The 24,527-nt window shown below is 36.1% G+C and overlaps 1 protein-coding gene across 1 annotated transcript in view; it reads right to left on the reverse strand.

Moving 5' to 3' along the window:
- The window catches only part of DPYD (dihydropyrimidine dehydrogenase), a 944,675-nt gene that overhangs the window by 689,929 nt on the left and 230,219 nt on the right, over positions 1–24,527 (reverse strand). The window contains exon 5 of the mRNA XM_016189943.2: positions 9,235–9,396. Coding sequence (XP_016045429.1) covers positions 9,235–9,396 — 162 coding nt within the window. The remainder of the gene's footprint in view (positions 1–9,234; positions 9,397–24,527) is intronic.

The raw sequence follows: 24,527 nt of genomic DNA on the forward strand, positions 1-24,527 counted from the left end.
GCTTACGTATCTTAAATACAGAGAAACTATTACATGTTCTATATAGAGAGTTCCGGTTTTAATGTGATGCTTTTGCAGCCCATATAGAAAAGCTTATTTATGCAGAAAGAATGAAAGATGATACCTCAATCAAGTTATTTAAAACTGACATCTGAGGCCTGGAAGATAGCATAATGGTTATACAAAAACACTTTCACACCCAGGGTTCCAAAGTTTCAAGTTCAATCGCCCACTGCAGTGGAAGCCAAAGCTAAGAAGTTCTCTGGTTGGACTATGTCAGCAAGACAGATGAGCTGAGAAGGTGCCTGTTTTCCCATGGGTTCATCTATGGCACCTAATACACTGGGGGAAGGGCTGCGATGTCATCCTCTCTCTCTTTCTTTCTTTGTTTTTATTTATAAAAGAAAACACTGACAAGACCATAGAATAACAGGGGTAAAACTCCACACAGTTCCCACCACCAGAACTCTGTATCCCATCCCCTCCCTTGATAGCTTTCCTATTCTTTGACCCTCTGGAAGTATGGACCCAAGGTCACTGTGGGGTAAAGAAAGCAGATGGTCTGGCTTCTGTAATTATTTCCCCATTGAACATGGGCACTGACAGGTCGATCCATATTCCCAGCCTGCCTCTCTCTTTCCCTAGTGGGGTGGGGTTCTAGGGAATCATAGCTCCAGGACACATTGGTGGGGTTGTCTGTCCAGGGAAGTCTAGTTGGCATTATGCTAGCATCTGGAACCTGGTGGCTGGAAAGCGTTAATATACAAAGCCAAACAAACTGTTGACCAATCATGAACCTAAAGGCTGGAATAGTCAGATGAAGAGTTGGGGTGGGGGTTCTCTGTTTTGTAGATAGCTGGTATGCATATTCTAAAGGGCCTGTGGCTTTACTAGTTTGTTTGTTTTTGTTTGTTTTTTTTCCCTGAGCCTGAAATGTGATATGCAGGTGGATCCAAATCATTGTCTGGGGAGTTGATGTCATGGCTGGAAAAAGAACCAGAAAGCTGGATCAGGGAAGAAAGTTTCCAAATAGGGAAAGGTGTATAAACACTGTTGACTGTAAACCCCATCAATTTGATGTGATCTGGGGCCCATATTCAGCTTAGGAGCCTATGTGACCTCTGCATCCCTGTAGATCTGGGCTCACATTCTATAGTCATGAGTATGAATATTCCAAACTGCCCCAATATCAATCCATCTTCCTCAGGTGTAGCATAGAGTATATTGTCCAGCCTCCCTTCGGAGGATGGAACATTCTCTACCATTGTTGATCCAAGTTGAGGGGAAGGTCCTATGGGGGCCCACAAAGGGGTCTATTGTGCTGTTCCTGATAGAGATGACTAGAAATAATGGAGAGAGAGATTTATTCAAGGTCTAGGCCCATTATGTCTGTTTGGGAATCTCAGGACTCTCTGACTAGGACCCCAGCTGATGGGGTGGCCTGATAGTGTCTAAAGAGTCATCCTTAAAGTATGCCAGTCTCTTGCCCTCATTCTGCTTTTGCAGTCCTTGCTTTGATGAGGTTAGCTTTGGATTGAGTGAGCGAACTGTAATAGGAAGTAGGTGAGGAGGGTATCTAAGTCTAAGTAGACACTATTTTATTAGGAACTTCATACTGACTCACTGCAGATCATTGTGTACTTTTGCTCTCAGGTATACATTTTACCCTAATTTATGGATACATGCGAACATATTATGCTCTATCTCATGGGACCTGTTCTATATATAGGTTTTGGGACTTTGTTAGGAAGTGAACCTCCTGGAATGGAATTAGAGAAACCTATGAAAGGAAAGGTGTCACCTGAGAATGAGGCTGAAGGGTTGACAATCCATGACTGAGGTCTCTGGATATAGTCTGAAGTGAAGCATTCTGTCTGAAGTGAAGCAACTCCTTGCATTGATTAGGTTGGGATTGGCGGATGCAATTTATCATTTGTTATTTGGCTTCACGCGGGGCGGTTTGGGGGAGGGGGGATAGGAAGGGATGGAACAGACCATAGGCTGAGTCTTCGATATGTTGACTCTCTTAAAAGCTTAGACCAGGGAGACCAGAAGCAACCGGTGACACAGCAATTATATATATTTGCATATACAAATAATGTCAAAAGATATAAATTATGGTGATGTTGTATATGGTACAGCAAATCCTAACAAAGGTATATTTTAAAACCTAAGACAGCAAGGAACCTTCTGCTTCCTCTATAGAGCCTTTATTTCCCCAGTCCTGGAACCTCTAGGGTACGATCCACTTTCCTGCATGCTTCTCTCTTTCTCTTTATACAGGAGAAAGTTAGCCCAGAAAGTAAAGCTTGGATAATGGCAAATAAATTTATGTAATTTTCCTGGCCGCCAAAGGTATTTATTGCATTTTACCTGAACTATTAATTTTATTGTGTTCTGATGATATTTCATTGTTCATTATTCTTAGGAGCAAAATATGTGCTTTAAATTTGCACAGAATCTTATCTTTTACTTGTAACTCCTGAAACTATAGTGATTTTATATTCATATTAATTTATGAAATGTTTACAAAAATACATGTAAAGTTGTTAATAACTCATTATTCTAATCTGCATAGTGCCCATAAAAAACACATATGAATTTTTCCTAATTTTAAAACTAATATAAGTCTAAACAGCTGCAGTTTTTATAAATTTCAAAGCTATTTATACAAATCAGTGAAAAACAGATTTATATTTTAAATATCTACACATAACTTTTAAACAGACTAAAATATTGTGATTATAATCATGTCACAGTTCATACATATTTGTGGTTTTATAATCAATTTTGATGTCAGCACTATTTTTAATATATTTCTAAAGATTTTTGGAAGAATTCTGCCAAATATTTAGTGAAATCTATCAGGATGTTATTCCTATCTATTAATCACTATATAATTTTGAAAAAGAAACAGTCAAATATTAATATATATTACCTGCATTTGCATTCTGAGAGCAACATTTCTCTAGGATATAAACTATTGATTTTACTGATGCTTGATGTTTGTATATATAGATATATATTTCAAGTACATCATACTTATCCCAGAAATAATTTCTTTTTAGATGAACAGTATTCACCAATTATTGACAATACTAATTTAAGCAAGAAATAGTACAGAGAAATTTTAAAGATGATATTCATGACAACAAGGTGCTGTAAAGTATAATTAACATCTATTCTGCAATCCATATTCTATTTATAAATGACCTACAAAATCTATTAGCCATAAATATTGATTAGTATTCAGTATCATGACAATTTATCATTATTTTAGATTAGGTACATGAACTGAAAGATCCTTCAGCTCCGTTTACCAAGGTGTATATGGGACAGACTCATTTCTGAATCTATGTATAGATAAGTTATCACAAAGTCAGGTTTAGGATTTTCACATTAAAATAAAAATTCAGGTAGAAACTTACACTTCAGTACCCCTCATTGCATGGGCCCCTTCCTAGGTAAAAAAGTACCTATGTGGGTGTGAGAGTATTTTGCAGGCACTTATCACAAGGAGATGAGAGATTGTACCCTTGTGCCAATAACTATTGTAATCCATTAACCCAATAAAGAAAAAAAACTGAATAAAACAGTGTAACTTTAAATAACTCAAGTAACAAAAATAATTAAGATTGAATTATCAGTCTAAGTTAATTTAAGCATATTTTATTGTAAAACTGCACTTGCAATTTTTTTTATTATTTCTTAAGAAACTACTTCCTCTTCCTAAATATTTCTAAGTTCTGGCTTATGGTAGTGCTAGGGATTCAACCAGGGAACTGAGAACCTCAGGCAAAGATCTTTTGCATAACCACTGTGTAGTTTTCACTCCTAGAAACTGCAATGACCCCTTGATTTTTTTTACTTATATTTCCTACTATTTACTTTTATTGGTGCAACTGATGTTTTACAGTAAATACAGTTGTTGACGCATGAATAAAACTTCTCAATTTTTTCCAAAACACTCTCATACCCAGCCTAAGTCTTTCTCCAACATCATGTACCAGGAGCTGAAGGTCCCGCCCCACCCCCCACCCCCTAACCCCCCCAAAGCCCCAAGTTCTTAACTTTGGTGCAGTACACCAAACCCAATCCCAGTTCTACTTTGTGTTTGTCCTTTATGTTCTTATTTCTCAATTTCTTCCCATAAATGAGATTATCCCATACTCTTCCTTCTCTTTCAGGTTTATCCCACTTAATGATTCCTTCTAGCTCCATCTAAAATGAGGTGAAGAAAATGCATTCATCATTCTTAAGGCTATTAAACAGAACATACAAAGAGCATAGCCAACAGCAAAAAAAAAAGGGACCTCATCCAAAAGTGAGGAGAAGAAATAATGTCCCAAGTCACTGAATGTCAGAGAAATGCAAATAAAGAAAACAGTGAGATACCAATTTACTTCGTGAGAATGTCATATCAGAAAGGACAGTAACAACAAATGCTGGAGAGATACATAGCTAGAGCAAAGGAACACCACCTGCACTGCTAGTGGAAAGGTAAAATTGTTCAACCCTTGCAGAAAGCAGTCTGGAGAACTCTCAAAAGACTAGAAATGGATTTACCGTATGACCCAGCAATTCCTCTCCTGGGGATATATTTTTATGAAATCAAATACATTCATCCAAAAAAAAATCTGTGCATACCTATGTTCATAGCAGCACAATTTGTAATAACCAGAGTCTAGAAAAAAACTAGGTTTATGTGGTGTGTATACATATAGGAATGCTACATAGCAGCAATTTTTAACATCTATACTTTACTATAATCATGTTTGTTTGACTAATAGATACTTATCAAATGAACATTTTTACACTGGAGTTCAGATGAGACAATATGCCTTAGATAGTCCTAGTTTTTGTTACTGTTGCAGTGCTTACAGTCAATCATGTCTTCCTTCACCCTTCAAAGTATTTTTGCCATTACATTATTTGACATATAAAGAAGTCAACACAGAGTCTACTCAATTATATATTTTATATATTTTAAAACACTTGCTTGCTTATATAGTGTTTGTTACTTTTGTATTTGTCACTAGGGCTCTCAGCATGCACATTCTACACCCCACCAGTTGCTAGTATACCCTGGGCTTCTCTCACTATATATATATTTTTTAACATGTGATATGTAACAAAAAGTGTATTGTTTTAAAGTGCTCTTGCAGTAATTTTTTATGACACATATATTGATATTGTCTTCAAATATTCTTGTAGAAGACAAAAGATTAGAGCTTTTATTAACCATAATGCCTAAAACAAAGATATGTGAGAAACAGCTATATTATTATAATCACAAACTAGTTCAGGGAGACATTCTCCTACTTTTATTCATAATCTTTTTATTTTTATTTATAAAAAGGAAAGATTGACAAAACCATAGGATAAGAGGGGTATAGCTTCACACAATACCCACCACCAGACCTCCATATATCAATCCCTCCCCTGATAGCTTTTCTATTCTTTAACCCTCTGGGAGTATGGACCCAAGGTCATTGTGGGATGCAGAAGGTGGAAGGTCTGGCTTCTGTAATTGCTTCCCCGCTGAACATGGGCATTGACAGGTGGATTCATACTCCCAGCCTGTCTCTCTCTCTTTTCCTAGTGGGGAAGGGCTCTGGGGAAGCGGAGCTCCAGGACAAATTCATAATCTTTAAATAAGGAAAATATAAAAGCCGATGCAATTTAAGTAACTGTAAAATATTCCCTAATGTAGTCTTATAACACCTGGCTGGTTGAATTGCACATGAATATTTTACCATACTACAAATGCTAATTAATTTAATTTAAGCTATGTATTCTCTCAATGAATGATAGAAATAAAAGCAAATACTATGTGATGTAAGCAGTCTATGATAGAAGTTCAACTGAATATTGTTGAATGAGTGGAGATACAAAATACAGTAAACCCAGAGTAATTGAGCCCTCAATTAGTTCCCTGGTTTAGTATGGAATTCCATTTATTTACTCTATTTATTTATAAGTAAAAGTTTAAAAAATATAAAAAATCTAGACTAAACTAAAAATATAGTGTCTAAATTATTTGTTGTGCAAATATTTACTGTGAAGTGACTCCCCTGCAGGTGGGGAGCCAGGGGCTCAAAGAGGGATCCTTGTGCTTTGTACCACCTGCACGTTTATTAACCGGCTGTGCTACCATCCGACTCCCTTTTATATTTTTTTCATTTTTTACTTTAATTGTTAAGTTAAACTTTACAATCATAGAACTGTGGTTTTATATTTTCTAAAGTAACTTCATAACCTTTTTCAACATCATAAAAGTAATTTTTTTGGGCATACGCCTAATTATAAGCTTCTACTTTCTCAAAACTTTAAAAAATAGATTTAAAAAAAATATCCATTCTACTTTTCCAAAATTGTTAAATTTAAAAAGAAGTAAGTCTAGGTTTACTAAATGCCGTGAATAAATGATCTACTAGAGAACATATAGACACTCAAATCCTTTTTTTTTTTCCTTGTGTAACCCAAGCAATTTTCAACTTTTTCTCTAGTGCCAGAAACTGAACCTCGGAACTCTTGCTCATAAGCCGTGTGCTTTCCCACTATACAATGCCCTAGTCATCAAGTGCATTTCATAATAAAAGTCGAGTTATATTTATATAGAGAAAACCTCATGATTATTAAGAATTCTACTCCAGACTACTAATTCAAAAGTATTTTAAAGAAACAATATTATTAAAAACTCCCTTATTAGGAGAATTATAATCATTTCTTAGTGTATCCATCCATCCTATAGGCACAAAGCCACTGTAGATATGAGGGATAGTAAACAACTGTATAATTATGACAGCATAGGATAAAACACACACACACACTCACAGTTTGTCTCCTGATTCTACTACAAGTTACCTCTTGCATGATTTATTCCTTCTTTACTATAGTTCCTCTAAATAGTATGCTTGAGTTTAAATGAAAAAGTGTAAGGTATGGATTGAAACAATAACAGCACAATGTTGATATTTGAAAAATCATTTATAAGTTATAGGAAAAACAATTTTGAAAATATCATACTATTTTAGCTTACTTTTCTAACCTTTGCTTAATCTGTTTGGAAAATGGATTTGTATTCCTCTAAAGGTCAAAAATCAATTATCATTCTCCCAAACAATCAAAGCATGAAATCATTTGCATCACGTTCCATTTTGCCTTAAATATTCATATCAATAGTTTAGTAGTTTTGAAAAAAAATAATATTGCTTTGCATTGCACATTATACTTTAACTTTTCAGAGAGTTAGTCTGTTGTTCATGATTTGCTTAGACTAGCAGGCAAATTTCTGTAAACCACACCACACTTTTGACAGTGAGAATACAGGACTGTCTACAATAACTTACACTGAGTACGCAACTTAGTAAAATGAACAGAAAGTGTTTCTTTACTGTGGTACTATGCCACCCTGCACATACCAATCATGCTCAGTCTCCTCAGAAGATAAGCATGGTCGAAGTTGGGTACTACCTGGATGGGAGAAAATGTTTCCTTATAGTTCACAGTAGATTTGTCTTTATGACGTGTGTGTGTGTGTGTGTGTGTGTGTGTGTGTGTGTGTGTGTGTGTGTGTGTGTGTATCATAATTGAAGGATAATAAGAAGATGCATTCTTATTCTAACCTCCCTGAATCACTAAAATCCATTGAATCTCACTCTAATCTATGGTGAAGTCTTAACTAAACTGCTTTCACAAGGGGGTGAATGGGACTCATTAAAAACAACTCAGAAATCTCAAAGCAATTTATTTTTTTTCCTTTCTTGTACTCTCTGTTCAGGTCAGTAAAAGGTTAATAATAATATTTTAACACATTTTGATTTGAAAATTAATGTTAGTCCATATACATGTTGTGTGATCATCTTTCTACACCCTTAGGCGCTCACCTGTTTTAATGGAGACATAATGGCAGTAAAGGTAGATATAATGGTTATACAAAGAGATTCTCATGCCTGAGGTTCCAAAGTCCCAGGTTCAATCCCCTGCACAACTATAAGCCAGAACTGAGCAATGCTCTGATGAAATTAAATGAATAAATAAATAAATGTGAAAGTATTTAAAAGAAGTTAAAAAAAAGACACAATGGGTCCTCAAAGAAAGACATGAAAGAATTCAAGAGTATCTTCTCCATCAACTAAGGATTTTCTTAGGTGGTAAAGACCATATCTTAACACTAGTCAAGTAAGCCTAATGCAATTCTGAATTTGGTAAGAAAAGAGATTAAATCCAAGAATTTATTGCAGCAACTCACAACCTCAAATTGTTTCTATTTTCTCATTCCCAGGAGCCTCTCCTTAGAATTAACCTGTCAGAAAGAAGGAACGGAATAACCCTGATTTATTACTAAAAGCAAAGTGAGACTTAAGCTTGAGGGATACTATAAGAAGGGGCCTAGAAAGAGAGAAAATATTGTGTTTAAGTTGACAAAACCAGATAGGGAAGTCATGAACTAAAAAATCTAGTGTTGACAGGCATTTAATTTGACCTTTTAGCCAACTGGACCCAAAGGATTACAAAATCTTACTGTAATATCCATCTAAGCTGATCATTTAAATGATGCATGGGAACTGACCCAGTAGTTGACTCTGAACAGGAAATCCCAGAGAGCATAAGAAATCCTAGGATATCAAAGTCATTTACAGAGGTTTCATAAAAGAGAAAGTGACAACATAAATTTATTATAATGAAGGGACATTTAAATTATACTTCATTATACTTTTGTATCTAAATAACACAATGCTTTTAATGTATAATTTCATGAAACCTAGTTGTAAAGAAAAGTATTCAATTTCAGAACGCCAAATTTTTTAACTTCTACTACTCATAGAATTTTAAAATAATGTTGATGTATTACTTATGTCAATGAATAAAGCAAGTGTCATGTGAAAGATTCAGCTAAAGGAAACAGCCTGTTTATAATAGAGTTATCTTGCCATACTATAAAGTAAATAAATTAATTGTATTTCTAGATCCACTCATTTTTATGATTTTAATGTATTTTAATGAACTTCTTGAATTATAACTAATTTGAATATAGCTTTATAGAATTAATTAGTTTTATATAATTTGTAGCCAAGTTGTTGAATAAAATCATATTGATGGCATGAGATACACTTTAGTTGTGTATCACAGTACAAATGTTAAATATAAACAAAATGTCAAAGATTAAAATTACTTTAAAAGTATCTGCTTGAGGAGGCAAAAATAAATCAACATGCGTATCATACATACCTCAGTAGCAAACTGTTGCAGTCCACCGATATTAATTGGTCCCTCCTCAGTGGCACACAAATTGCATCCACCTACACAAAGATCAGAGGTGGGACATACCATTCCACAAGTCAGACCAAGTGGGTTGTCAGAAAAAATCATCTTAGCAGCTCCATAATAGTTCTGTCAATGAAAAAAATAAAATCACATTATGTAACAATGTACCTTAAAATTAGGACATTTTTGATACACTTAAGTAGGATGAAGAAAGTATATATGACATGCAGAAATTACAACACTGTTTTCTTCAGGAATGTTCAGATATGAGCAGAATATTCAATAAATAGCATATTGGATAATTAACCAATTTTAGAAAAGGTTTATTTTGGATAGCTTTGTTTTAAAAAAAACAATGAACCTTTCAGTATTCTACCAATAATTCTTCTTTTCATTTTTAATAAAGGAGGAGCCAGGCAATGGTACACCTGGTTAAGCAGATGCATTCTTTTTTTAAATTTTTTTTGTTATCTTTTTAATTAATGGATAGAGACAGCCAGAAATCAAGAGGGAAGGGGGTGATAGAGAGGGAGAGAGACAGAGAGACACTTGCAGCACTGCTTCACCACCTTGCAAAGCTTTCCTCCTGCAGGTGGGGACCAGGGGCTCGAAACTGGGTCTGTGTGCACCATGATACAGCCCCTAAGCATATATAGTCTTAACAAAGGTAAGTTATGAGGGTGGAGCCAAGATGGTGACCAGGAAGCAGCAGCTGGCATGAGCTCCAACAAATAGCATGTGACCAGGGATTCTCTGGATAGGGTAGGATACTGGGCCGCCAGCAGGAGGGAAAGTAAGGGGCCATAACGGTGAATGACTCTTGGGTTAGAAAACAGGGGCCAGGAGGAAAAAGAAAGGAAATATTTAGATTATTTCTGAAGCTTATCCCTTCCCCCAACCCCACAAACAGCCCCCAAGGGATGGACAGCTGCTCCCAGCAGGCTCCACACTGAGCCATTTTCATTACCAAGATTCCTGGCTCACCAGGGGTGTCATTCCAAGCCCTTTCCCTTCTTTCTCATTTATAAGTGGCTGGAGCTCTATTTGAGTGACAAAATAATTGATCAATCAGAGCCTCACTCCTTCCTGGGAAAGACTATTGGGAGTATTTTTTTTTTTTTTTTTGCATACTTCTTACTGTCTTCTTTCTTAGCTGTCTCTGTTCAGGCTGCCTGCAGCCAATCCATCCTGAGTAGTCCAAGCTGCAGATTGACTATTAAGAGTTTTTTATTCTAGTCTATTTTATTACTACTATTATTATATACATGTGTCCTTTTTACTCCCTCCTTCTTCAGGTTGACCAAAATTGACTGGTGTTTCCAGTGTGAGAGGAACTTGTTTCTACATCTTCCCTCGACTCACCTTTTACTCACCTCCAAGCTAATACAAAAAAAAAAAACTCCTTTCACTACTCTTATTTTTCTTGTTCCTGTCTTCTTTTCTTCTTTTGCTTTCTGAATTCATTGATACTCATTTGTGAATCATTTTGGTTAGACTTAGAGTGGATTCTCAGTGTGTGTGTGTATCTCTCTTCTATAGAAGAGAGAACAAAGAAACCCTAAAGTAACCAGAAGGACAGTAATCACTAAAATTAGAGCAAAAATAAACAACATAGAAAATAAGAGAACCATACAAAAGATCAATGAAGCTAAATGTTGGTTCTTTCAAAAATTAAACACAATTGACAAATCCCTAGCCAGACTCACTAAAAAAAAGGGGGGGGGAGAAGACTCAAATAAATAGAATTGTAAACAACAGAGGAGTGATCACAAATGACACCACTGAAGTCTAGAAAAACATGCGAAACTTCTATGAAGAACTATACACCACCAAGCAAGAGAATCTAGAAGAAATGGAAGAATTTCAAGGAAAATATGCCCTTCCAAAACTGAACCAAGAAGAACGACAAAACCTAAATGCAACAATCACAGACAAAGAAATCGAAACAGTTACTAAGAATCTTCCCAAAAACAAAAGTACTGGACCAGATGGCTTCACAAACTAATTCCACAAAACCTTCAGGAAACAGTTAATAACTATACTTCTATAGCTTTTCCACAAGATTGAAGAAACAGGAACACTCCCTTCTACTTTCTATGAAGCCAACATCACCCTGATACCAAAAGCAGATAGGGACACAACAAAAAAGGAAAACTACAGACCAATATCTCTGAGAAACATAGATGCCAAAATATTAAACAAGATCCTGGCCAACCGGATACAGCAGTTTATCAAAAAGATTGTTCATCACAACCAAGTGGGATTTATCCCAGGAATGCAATGCTGGTTCAACATAAATAAGTTCAACATAAATAAGTCAACGGCATTCTCCAAATCAATAAAAGCAAAACCAAAAACCACATGATTATCTCAATAGATGCAGAGAAAGCTTTTGACAAAATCCAACACCCATTCATGCTCAAAACTCTACAAAAAAATGGGAATAGATGGGAAATTCCTCAAGATAGTGGAATCCATATATAGCAAATTTACAGCCAACATCATACTAAATGGACAGAAACTGAAAGCATTTCCATTCAGATTGGGGACTAGACAGGGCTGTCCACTATCACCATTACTCTTCAACATAGTATTGGAAGTTCTTGCCACAGCAATCAGGCAAGAGAAAAGGAATACAGATTGGAAGGGAAGAAGTAAGCTCTCACTATTTGCAGATTATATGATAGTATACATAGAAAAACCTAAAGAATCCAGCAGAAAACTACTGGAACTTATTAGGCAATATAGCAAGGTGTCAGGCTACAAAAATCAATGTACAAAAATCAGTGCCCAGCAACAGATGAGTGGCTGAAAAAGTTGTGGTATATATACACACAATGGAATACTACACACAGCTATTAAGAAAAATGAACCCTCTGACCCATCTTGGAGCTAGAAAGAATTATGTAAAGTGAGCTAAATCAGAAAGATAAAGATAAGTATGGGGTGATCCCGCTCATTAACAAAAGTTGAGAAAAAATAACAGAAAGGGAAACTCAAAGCAGGATTTGACTGAATTTGTTTGGAGTAGAGCATCAAAGTAAAAACCCTGGATTGAGTGAGGGTGATGTTCAGCTGCATGGGGCGGGGTATGGGGGTGTAGGCGGTTGGGATGGGACACAGTCCTATCAATTTGTAGTTAGATAAATCACCATGTAATTAATATGAGAGGGGAAATTTTGATTTGAGTTGTCTCAAACTTAAAATCACAGACTGAGTGTTTTTTAATACATAGGCTGAATCTTTGATATGTTAACTCTCTTAAAAGCTTAGACCAGGGAGACCAGAAGCAACCAGTGGCACAGTTATATACAAATAATGTCAAAGGACATAAGTTATGGTGATGCTGTGTATGATACAGCAAATCCTAACAAAGGGATATCTCAAAGTTAACCCTATTGCCCAATAATGTGATTATAGCAATAACTATCTATTGTCTTCTTAAATCCTAAGACAGCAGGAATCTCCCACTTCCCCTATAGAGCCTATATTTCCCCCAATCCTGGAACATCTAGGATGGGACTCACTTTCCTGCATGCTTCTCTCAGTTCATACCAAATGATACTGCATGCGCCAATACCACCCCAATCAACGCAAGGAGTACCACCACAGCATGTTTCACTTTAGTCTGTATCCAGAGACATCAGGCATAGAATGTCAACCCTTCACCCTCATTACTCAGATGACACCTTTCCTTTCATAGTATTCTCTAATTCCATTCCAGGAGGTTCACTTCCTAACAAAGTCCCAAAACCTAGATATAGACCAGGTGCCATAAGATAGAGCATATGTTCATATGTATCCATAAATTAGGGCAAAATATATACCTGAAAGCAAAAATATACAATAATTAGTAGTGAGTCAGTATGAAGTTCCTAATAAAATAGTGTCTACTTAGACTTAGATACCCTCCTCACCTACTTCCTATTACAGTTCGCTCACTCAATCCAAAGCTAACCTCATCAAAGCAAGGACTGCAAAGGCTGAATAAGGGCAAGAGACTGGCATACTTTAAGGATGACTCTTTAGACACTATCAGGCCACCCCATCAGCTGGGGCCCTAGTCGGGGAATCCTGAGATTCCCAAATAGACAAGATGGGCCTAGACCTCGAATCAATCCTTCTCGCCATTGTTACCAGTCATCTCTGTCAGATAACAATCTCTATCAGCACAATAGACCCCTTTGTGGGTCTAAATAGTACCGTCCCCTCAACATGGTTCAACAATGGTAGAGAATGTTCTATCCTCCGAAGGGAGGCTGGACAATATACTCTATACTACACCTGAGGAATATGGGTCCTGATACTGGGGCAGCTTGAAATGTTCCTACTTAGGACCACAGAATGTGAGCTCAGATCTATAAGTACAAAGAGGTCACATAGGCTCCTAAGCTGAATATGGGCCTGAGATCACATCAAATCGATGGGGTTTACAATCAATATTTATACACTTTTCCCATATTTGGAAGCTACTCTCTTCCCTGATCCAGCTTTCTGGTCCTTCTGCCAGCCATGACATCATCTCCCCAGACAATAATTAGGATCCATCTTTATATCAGATTTCAGGCTCAGGCAAAAAAAAAAAAAAAAGGGCCCTTTGGAATATAACTAAAATATGCCTACTAGCTATCCACAAAACAGAGACCCCTCCAACTCTTCACCTGCACTACTCCAGCCTTTAGGTCCATGAGTGATCAACAATTTGTTTGGCTTTGTACGTTAACTCTGTTTTCAGCCACCAGGGGCCAGATGCTAGCAAGATGCCAACCAGACTTCCTTGGACAGAAAATTCCACCAATGTGTCCTGGAGCTCTGCTTCCCCAGAGCCCTTCCCCACTAGTGAAAGAGAAAGACAGGCTGGGAGTATGGATCAACCTGTCAATTCCCATGTTCAGCGGGGAAGCAATTACAGAAGCTAGACCATCCACCTTCTGCATACCACAAGGACCTTGGGTCCATACTCCCAGAGGGTTAAAGAACAGGAAAGCTATCAGGGGAGGGGATAGGATACAGAGTTCTGGTGCTGGGAATTGTGTGGAGCTATACCCCTCTTATCCTATGGTTTAGTCAATGTTTCCTTTTTATAAATAAAAAATAAAAAAATAATAAAATTTTTTTAAAAAAGGTAAGTTATATAGTATGTTTGAATAAGCTTAAAACCTAAAGCTTAAAAGAAATTTGTACTCAGTTTATCTCCTTTTAAGTAAATTTTAAAAGGCTACACGGCTCTCTCTCAATTATCTGGTGTGTTCAACATATACTCTTCATAACTCTGTGTTAATTTTTTTCTTTCCAGTTATTAGGAAACAATTATAAGAAACAAAAGCATATGGAGGCACTCCTGCATCCAACTTGGACAAATTCAACTCTCATCACTCCCTTCCCAATGCTTAACTATTACAAAAATCACCTAAAGTTCTACTTATTTTATCATAAGTTTCAAGAAGCCAACTAATTCAAATAACGCATAACTACCTCATTACTGAATAGAGGAATGGATGGATGGATGGATGGATGAGTATATAAGATAAACAATACAGGGGCCTGGTTTTCTCTATCCGAAGAAAGAACTGAATAAAACCAGAAAGGTTCAAAATAAACAAGCCTATCAATAATGAGTAATTTTGAGAAACTACAGCAGCTATAAGAAAACTAAGGAGACATTAAAACTAAAGTAATATGGTATCCTAAGTAGGATTCTGGTTTTAAAAATGGGGCATTAAATTGAAAAGGATATCTGAAGATGCAATAGAGAGAACACAACAAATATTTCCTAAATTATAGCAATGTACATAATAATTTGAGGTTTCAGTAATGTGGAAAAGTGAGTACAGCCATACATGGGTATTGTTTATATTATCTTCACAAATGTACTGTAAAAACAAAACTGCTCTCAGCAGGAACCTTCCACATTCTCTATAAAACCCACATATATAATTTAACAAAACAAACAAACCCTTATTTCTTCCAATCTTAGAACCTCTATGGTGGGACTCACTTTTCTGCATGCTTCTCTCAGTTCATACAAATTGATATTGCATCTCAACTTAATCAATGCAACCAGTACCACCTCAGCATGTTTCACTTCAGACTGTGTCCAGAGACATCAGGTGTGGAATGTCAATCCTCCAGCTTCATTACTCAGGTGAGACTTTTCCTAGCTCAAAGGAATCCTTAATTCCATTTTGGGTGGTGTACTTCCTAACAAAGCCTCAAAACATAGATACAGACCAGGGCCCATGAGTTAGAGCTTATGTACACATGTATCCATAAGTTAGGATAGTTTGCAGTGACTCAATAAATGCAGTAAGCACATAGAAAGACCTAAAAAAGACACTATAAAGTACCTAATCAAATAGTTTCTACTTAGACTTAGATACCCTTCTTGCCTACTTCCTATTTCACTTACCTCAACCACTCCAAGGCTCAGGACACCTAGGCTTAAACACAATCTACGGACACAGTTCATCTGACCATCAAGTATAAGACAGAGAAAATTTCCCACACTGTTAGATAAAGACAGCAACTAGATGAAAACTCCAGATTCAACAGAGCTAGATAAACCTTTTGAAGAGGACTTCCAAATTTAGTTCTAAGAATGTTCACCAGGATGACAAGACACCTACATAAATGTAAGAGCTTTTTCTGCATGAAATAAGTCAGAGAGAAGACTATATAACTTTTTTGGGGTGGGGGAAACCAGTAAAGAAGTCCAGAAGCAGAATGATGGAAGTAAGCTGGAGGGAAGAGTAATAATAAAATAACAATAATAAAATGGTGCATTGCACCAAAGTAAAAGACTCTGGGGTCAGGGGGAGGGCTCGGGTCTTGAAACATGAGGGCAAAGGAGGACCTAGTGGGGGTTGTATTGTTATGTGGAAATGTTATTCATGTACAAACTATTGTATTTTATTGTCAATTGTAAGCCACTGATCCCCCAATAAAGGATTTTTTTAAATAATTTTAAAAATGGAAAGAAAAGGAAAAAAAATAAAAGATTAAGGCAAGAAGTAAGAGTTTGGGTAAAGAAAACAAATCAGAAAGACAGAAAAGAACTAAACCAATGTAAGAGAGTTACAAAATAACATTAAGAGGAACAACATTGTTATCAAAGGAGTGTAACAGATGGAAAAGGGAGACAAGGCAGAATTCATATTTGAAGGACAAACATGCTAGAATTACACAATACTGAAGACAAGTACAAAGATCTGGGTTACAGCCCCCAGGCCCTCTCTCCCACAGCAGGAAGCTTTATGAGTAGTGGAGCAGTGTTACAGATGTCTCTTCTGTATTTGTCTCCTCTATTTTTTGTCTCTCACCCACTAGAGGGAAAAAAAAAAAAAAAAACCTCCAGGAACTGTTGAGTCTTGCAGGCCTAGAGCACCAGCAATAATAACCTTGCTGAGGAAAAATACTAACAATAATAATAAAAATAATGAAAACCTAAACTTGCCAGTGTACATAGTAAGCAAATGACAAAGTCAAAAGGCTAAGAAACAAAGAATCATCAATAAGGGAAATTCTATAAGTCTATCTGATTTATCAACTAAAATTAAAGAATAGAAAGGACTGGCAGAATATAGTCAAAGGTTGAAATGGAAGAGTCATTAACGTAAAAATACTCTATCCTGATAAGTCATCAATCAGGCCTGAAGGAATGATGTAAAGCTTTTCAATCAACAAAAGTAAAGGAATCCAACCAGCATCCCAGCTTTACTAAATCAACTTTTATAAAATGAAAATATAGAATGGTCTCACTCCATTTCTAAAACCTTCATACTCTTATAAACAAATGTACCTCAAAAGCAAGAAAAGTTGAAAATAAATTTTAAAAGTATGTGAATAGAAAGTCAAGCAAGGATAGTGGTATATACTTAGCTATGTGAAAAATTACATTTGACTTTTAAAAATAATTTTGAAAGTCCTGAAAAAACACACATGGCATCCATGACTAACCTCAATTGTCAACACAAATATCTAGACTTTAGAAAACTGGTGATGATAAGCAACATAAAATTTTATTTATTTATTTATTTATTTATTTTACTTAAAGACAGAGAGGTAGAAAAAGAGAGAGGTGAAAGAAGTCTGGGGAAAGAAAATATAACAGCACTGATATTTCCTTCACTGCAGTGAGGCTCTGCTTCAACCTAAGTTACATACATGGCAAAGCAGAACAATATCCAAGTGAGCTGTTCTGCTCTAGTTTCATTATTTTTCTCTCAAGTACATTTGTCACTCTTTGTCAATGTAAATTGTTCCAACCCCTGTGGAGAGCAGTCTAGAGAATTCTCAGAAGGTTAAAAGTGGACCTGGCAATTCCTCTCCTGGGGATATGTCCTAAGGATTCAAACATACCCATCCAAAATTATTTATGTATGCCTATGTTCATAGCAGCACAATTTGTAATGGTCAAAATCTGGAAGGAACCCAGGTGTCCAACAACAGATGAGTGGTTGAGCAGATTGTGGTCTATATATACAATGGAATACTACTCAGCTATTAAAATGGTGATTTCACCTTTTTCAGACCAACTTGAGTGGAGCTTGAAGTAATCTTGTTAAGTGAGATAAGTCTGAAATAAAAGGATAAATATAGGATGTTCTCACTCATCTCAACTTCTGCCTAGAAGTTGAAACCCAAGACCAGACGGGAAAATACTAAGCAGAACTTGGACTGGAGTTGGTGTACTGCAACAAAGTAAAAGGCTCTGGGGTGGATGGAAAGAGGCTTCAGGTCTTGGAACATGATGGCCGAGGACCTAGTGGGGGTTGTATTGTTATGTGGAAAACTGGGAAATGTTATGTATGAACAAACTATTACATTTTACTGTTGACTGTAAACCATTAATCCCCCAATAAAGAAATAAAAATAAATAAATCTCACAATCAAATATTTCTAACCATGAGAGACAAAATTGAATGCCTAATATTACAGAAAAAAAATGAACAAAACCAACAGGTAGTCCAGAAATGTATTATTATTATTATTATTTTTACCAGAGCACTGTTCAGCTCTGACTTATGGTGGTGCAGGGGATTGAACCTTGGACTTTGGAACCTCAATCATAATCATGAGAGTTCGTTTGCATAACCACTATGCTATCAACCCCTGCCTCAGAAACGTAATTTAAAAAAAACTTTCATAAAATTTAAGACAAAGAAAAGGCAAGCAAAAGGAGATGAAGCAATAAAAATAACACTAGAAACCAGACCTATTTTTAAAAAATCAAATTGGCATTGCATAACTGAATAAAACATTTTAAAATAGATCTTAATGCATGATGTTAACAACAAGCATGGTAGTTTAACAGTATTTGTCTTATTCATTGTGTCTCCTTAGCAACCAACAGTGCTATCTTACATATAAGAAATGTTCTTTAATACATATTACCTGAATATTTAGTAGGAATGTGTCATGAAAATTAATTTATAAATAAGAAGATGGAGATACAAAATCTGAATCATTTGCCACACAATCATAGAGGACATAACAGCAGAAACTGGGTTCAGAGTCATGTCAAACATGGCAACACCAATAACAGTAACAATAAGGGCAACAAAATGGAAGTAAATGGCATCCAGGAGCAGTGGATTTGTAGTGCAGGCATCGAGCCCCAGCACTAACCCTGGAGGCAAAAAAGAAAAAAATAAGATTCTAATTTGATTCCTTTAATTGAGTAATGAATAGTATGCTTTATATTTGACAGAATATTTATCCTTAAATATATGTCAAATATAAAGCATACTATTCATTACTCAACGAATTAAGGAATCTAGTTAGAGTATTTTTTTTCTTTTTTGCCTCCAGGATTAGTGCTGGGGCTCAATGCCTGCACTACAAATCCACTGCTCTTCCCCCCTTGAGAATTATTTTTGAAGTTGTACTGCATATCTCAATATGAAATTATACAGAATCTTTTTCAATATAAACAGGAAGGTCAATGTATTTTCCATCTTACTGACTACAGTTTATATACATCATTAGATTATTTCATTTGTGTAGTTCATTTAATTTTTATCTTTCCATCAATCTAATGAAAAGTTATTATAAGTTAAACATGTTTTCTCTCAGTTCAAGAGATATTGTTTCTCAAAATTTGGCCATGTTTGCCACTGTTTTTGTTATTCTCATTAATGGGGTCAATAATAAAATCATTGGATTTTCAACATTTAATTTTCTTTTATAAGATTCATTCATAAACTTTGGTTTATGGTCATTCTACAGATCGAACAGGGAACCTCTGGGATTTTAAGGATACAAATCTGGTTCTCTAACATACTGAAATATCTCTCAACTCACAAGATGTAACTTTCAAAAGTTAACATGATATTCTCAGACATACAGATACAAATCTGGTTCTCTAACATACCGAAATATCTCTCAACTCACAAGGTCTCATTTTCAAAAGTTAACATAATATTCTCAGACATGCATTAACAGACCGATGTCAAAGACATGTCAGAATGTGCAAGGACCTGAGTTTTAAGTCCCCAGCCCTCACCTGCAGGATGAAAACTTCAAAAGCAGGAAAGCAGTGCTGCAGATGTTATTCTCCCTCTATATCCCCCACTTATCTCTTAATTTCTTTATGACTTTTTCCAAATAAATAAAATTTTTAAAAAATACTGAAAATGAAAGTCTAAATAAAAAGGATATATCTATATAATTAATTAGTAATTAAAAGGAGTGAGATGATACATGCTACAACTCTATGAACCTTGGAAATAGGTTAAGTGAGAAACAGTCACAGAAAGAAAACCTAACACATAAGTCAATTTATAGGAAATGTCCAGAATAAGCCAAGCAAGAAAAAGAATGTCCATCAACCCACCTTTATCTAAATGAATTACAAGAATGATTGATATAAGCCTACACAAAAATCAAATGGTCAATCATGGAAAGTAGGAGTGGGGATAATAACTTTTTTTTTTTTTATAAAACCAGAAGCTATTTAACGGGATGCAGATTTACTTCCCACCTTTCTTCCTTTACAATGTGCAATTTCCTTTTAAATTTTGTACACTTCGAAAAAAATTTTTAGGGGCCGGGTGGTGGTGCACCTGGTTGAGGGCACGTAACAGTGCGCAAGGACACAGGTTCAAGCCCCCTGTCCCCACTTGCAGGGAGAAAGTTTCACAAGTGGTGAAGCAGGGCTACAGGTGTCTCTCTGTCTCTCTCCCTCTCTATCTCACCCTTCCCTCTCAATTTCTGACTGTCTCTATCCAACAAATAAATATTGAAAAAAAATTTTTTTAATTTTAGAAAGAAATTTTCTACTCCACATACAATACTATTTCTTAATCTGAGTCAAGCCCTTACTTGGTATGTTTTCATTTACTTAACTATATTTTCTCTGTGTTTATTCCTATCTAAAATTGTCAGCCAGCAGCATTAAAATCCTGGTATGAATTAAATACATAGGTATATAAACAAACAAACAAACAAACAAACAAAGCAGCCCATGGGGCAGCTCAATGAATAGGATGCTAGCCTTGCAATCATGAAGTCCTGAGTTCAATCTCCAGCACTGCAAATGCAAGAGTGATGGTCTGGTGTTCTATCTCTATCTATCTCATTAATACTGCATCTTTTAAAATGAATAAATAAATTTTACTCATGGTGGAGCTTATATTCAGGTTTTCCCAATTCCTCAAGATCAAGCCCATACTCCATTTTCACTTTCTAAAAAATATTTATCTTTGCCAATATATGGAATGTCCTATGAATTCTTTCTTGGGGTGAACTAAGAACTGCCCACATGCTCCCTAGCTGTACACAAAAATAATTATTAAATGTTTCTTTATTTTTTTTCACCTTCAGTATTTCCTTACTGAGGAAATTCACAGTATTGTTACAGGGGTACAGTTCCATATTTCAATAACCTTGCCCTCCATAAAATCATCCTCCTTCTCTACCATAGGGCGTTAGATCTCCATAGCACCACCCCCTTCAGTCTTGAAAACCTAGATCCACTGTAGTGTACCAGAATCCAGCCTATTTCTTAAAATCAGTAAAAAATTTTTTAAGTGACTTATATTTTCCTTGACATCAAGACATTAAGATACTTTGCTAGGAAGATATTTTAACCTGAAGTTTACACAATCATTTTTAAATGGTAGGCAGTCAAAAATGCTTCCAGGAGAGAACTAAGAAATGAAAAAGAAAAATGTGTCAGTCATACAGGATAGATCTGAATAACCAAGAAAATTCAGAATCTGTCTTTGCATAACAATTGGGCAATTTCTCTAGAGTAGTTCATCCACTGACTTAGAATGATATTTGAAGAGCCTGGTGGCTAAGAAGCAGCATAATGGTTATGCAGATAAATTTCATGTGTGAGGCTCTGACACTCTAGTCTCAATCCCTAGCACCAACATAAACCCAACTGAGCAATGCTATAGGAAAAATAAAAGCCTATCCCAACCACACAAAACGGGTGGGGGAGAGGAGGTGGGCTAAGAGGGCAGTACGATGGTTAAGCAAATGGCTTTCTAGTCTAAGGCTCTGAGTTCCCAGGTTCAATCCCCCAGCATTATGACAAGACAGAGTGAAATAAATAGTTCTGACACAGGGAAGGATGGGGGCTGGAGAGGGAGAAATGAAAGAGGGAGAAATAGGAGGAGAAATGTTAGAGGCAAGAGAGGGAGAGGGAGTAAAGGGAGGGAAGAGAAGGGTAAGAGGGAGCCAGAGAAATAGGGAGAGAGGGGTAGAGAGAGAGGGAAAGGGTGTATCTGAACGAAATTAAGGTGAATGTTGACTTTCAACCTAAAACCTTAGTATTTGATTGAAGGTTGTTTTTGGTTGTCTTTCCTTTGGTTTTGTTGTTTGTTTTCTTTCCTTTAGAGACAGAAAGGCAAAGTGAAAGAGAGGTATTGAAGTTTTCTTCAATGTGATAAAGGCCAGTTTTGAACCTGGGTCTTCACATGGGAAAGCAGTGCATTAGCCAAGTGAGTTATTTTCCCAACCCCTATTTAATATTTAACAGAAGAATAACAATATTAAGAGGTTTATTATGAGAGTCAGGCGGTAGCGCAGTGGGTTAAGCACAGGTGGTACGAAGTGCAAGGACCAGCATAAGGATCCCAGTTCAAGCCCCTGGCTCCCCACTTGCAGGGGAGTCACTTCACAGGAGGTGAAGCAGGACTGCAGGTGTCTACCCCTCTCTGTCTTCCCCTCCTCTCTCCATTTCTCTCTGTCCTATTCAACAACAAAGATGACAATAATAACTACAACAATAAAAAACAAGGGCAACAAAAGGGAATAAATGGATAAATATTAAAAAGAGGTTTATTATAAAGACTACTGTATAGAAAATATGAAAATTCTCAGAAAATATAAAGTAGCTGATACTTTAAAAGGAAACCATTCGTGTATTCCAGAATACAGAAACATAGCACAGAAGATGAATTGAGGTAATACAGAGCAATAACTCAGATGTCAACTTTGCTATATATCTCTTACAAATAAATGGAAAAAATAGCATAGACCTTCACTGTGTGAGGGTATGAGTATTTATATTTAAAAAACATTGAGAACTGGAGGCATTACCCTCCCAAATCTCAAACTACGTTATAGTGCTATTGTATTCAAAACTGCCCCATACTAAAAAAAAAAAAAGAACACATTGACCATTGGAATAGAATTAAGAGCCCAAAAATAAGACCCACACTGATGAACATCTAATTTTTGACAAGAGAATCCAAACTAATATCAAGAAAGGAGGGTCTCTTTAACAAATGCTGTTGATAAAATTGGGCTGAAACGTGCAGAAGAATGATACTGAACCACTGCATTTCACCACATACAAAAGTAAACTGCAAATGGGTCAAGGATTTGGGTGTTAGATCAGAAACTATCAAATACTTAGAGGAAAATATTGCCAGCAATCATTTCCATCTAAGTGTTATAGGTATCTTCAATGACACAAGTCCACTTGAAAGGAAAACAAAAACAAAAATAAACCAGTAGGACTACATCAAATTGAAAAGCTTCTGCACAGCAAAAGAAACCCCCACCCAAAAAAGGAGATTCTTTACAGAATGGAAGATCTTTTTACGTGCCATGAATCAGATAAAAGGCTTATAACTAAAATATATAAAGAGCTCACATTACTCAGCAACAAGAGAACAAATGATCCCATCCAAAAATGGGGAAAGAATATGAACAGAATATTCAGCAAAGAAGAGATCCCAAAGGCCAACAGACATATGAAAAATGCTCTGAGTCATTGATTGTCAGAGAAATACAGATAAAGATAAAAATGAGATACCACTTCACTTCTGTGAGAAGACCATACATCAGAAAGAGTAGTAACAATAAATGAATGCTAGAGAGGTTGGTGGGTTAGAGAACTCTCCTGCACTGCTGGTGGGAATGTAAACTGGTACAACATCTGTGGTGAGCAGTCTGGAGAATTCTCAGAAGATTAGAAATGGACTTGTGGTCTGGAAATTCCTCTCCTGGGGATATATCCTACAGAACCAAACACACCCATCCAAAAAGATCTGTGTAAACCTATGTTCATTCAGCACAATTTATTACAGCCAAAATCTAGAAGCAACCTAGGTTGAATGACTAAGAAAGATATGGCTAAGAAAGATGTGGTATATATACACAATGGAATATTACTCAGCTATAAAGAATGATAAATTCACTTTCTTCACTTCATCTTGGATGGAGCTCATGTTAAGTGAGATAAGCCAGAAAGAGAAGAATGAATATGAAATTATCTCATTCGCGGAATTTGATAAATAAGAACAAAAATGAGAACTACAAAGTAGAACTTGGACTAGATTTGGTGTATTGCACTAAAGTAAAGGACTTGGGGGTGGGGTGGGGGTAGGGGTGGGGGTTGGGATTTTTTAGGTCCTGGTACATGATGGTGGAGAAGGACCTAGGCTGGAATGAGAGTGTTCCGCAGAAAACTGAGAAATTTTACACATGTATCAATTGTATTTACTGTAAACCAGTAGTCCTCCCAATAAAAGTATTTCAAAATAAATAAAAACATTGAGAAAACTACTAGAAAGAGAAAATTTCCTCAATGTTGTCAATTCTTCAAGAACATCAAAATGTCCGTTTTTTCTCTCTCAGAGAAATTAGATTTCTCTAGACCTCCTTCAATACAAGAGCACTTAAATCTGTCCAAATGTAAATGCAATAAAGTTTAAATTTAGAAGAGTACTCTAAAGACACCCCAGACATCTCTTTCTAGAAAATACACAACCTCAGGCCAGGCGGTGGCAAACCTGGTT

The sequence above is a fragment of the Erinaceus europaeus genome, chromosome 11 (genome assembly GCF_950295315.1).
Source record: "Erinaceus europaeus chromosome 11, mEriEur2.1, whole genome shotgun sequence".
In the NCBI taxonomy this organism is placed as follows: Eukaryota; Metazoa; Chordata; class Mammalia; order Eulipotyphla; family Erinaceidae; genus Erinaceus; species Erinaceus europaeus.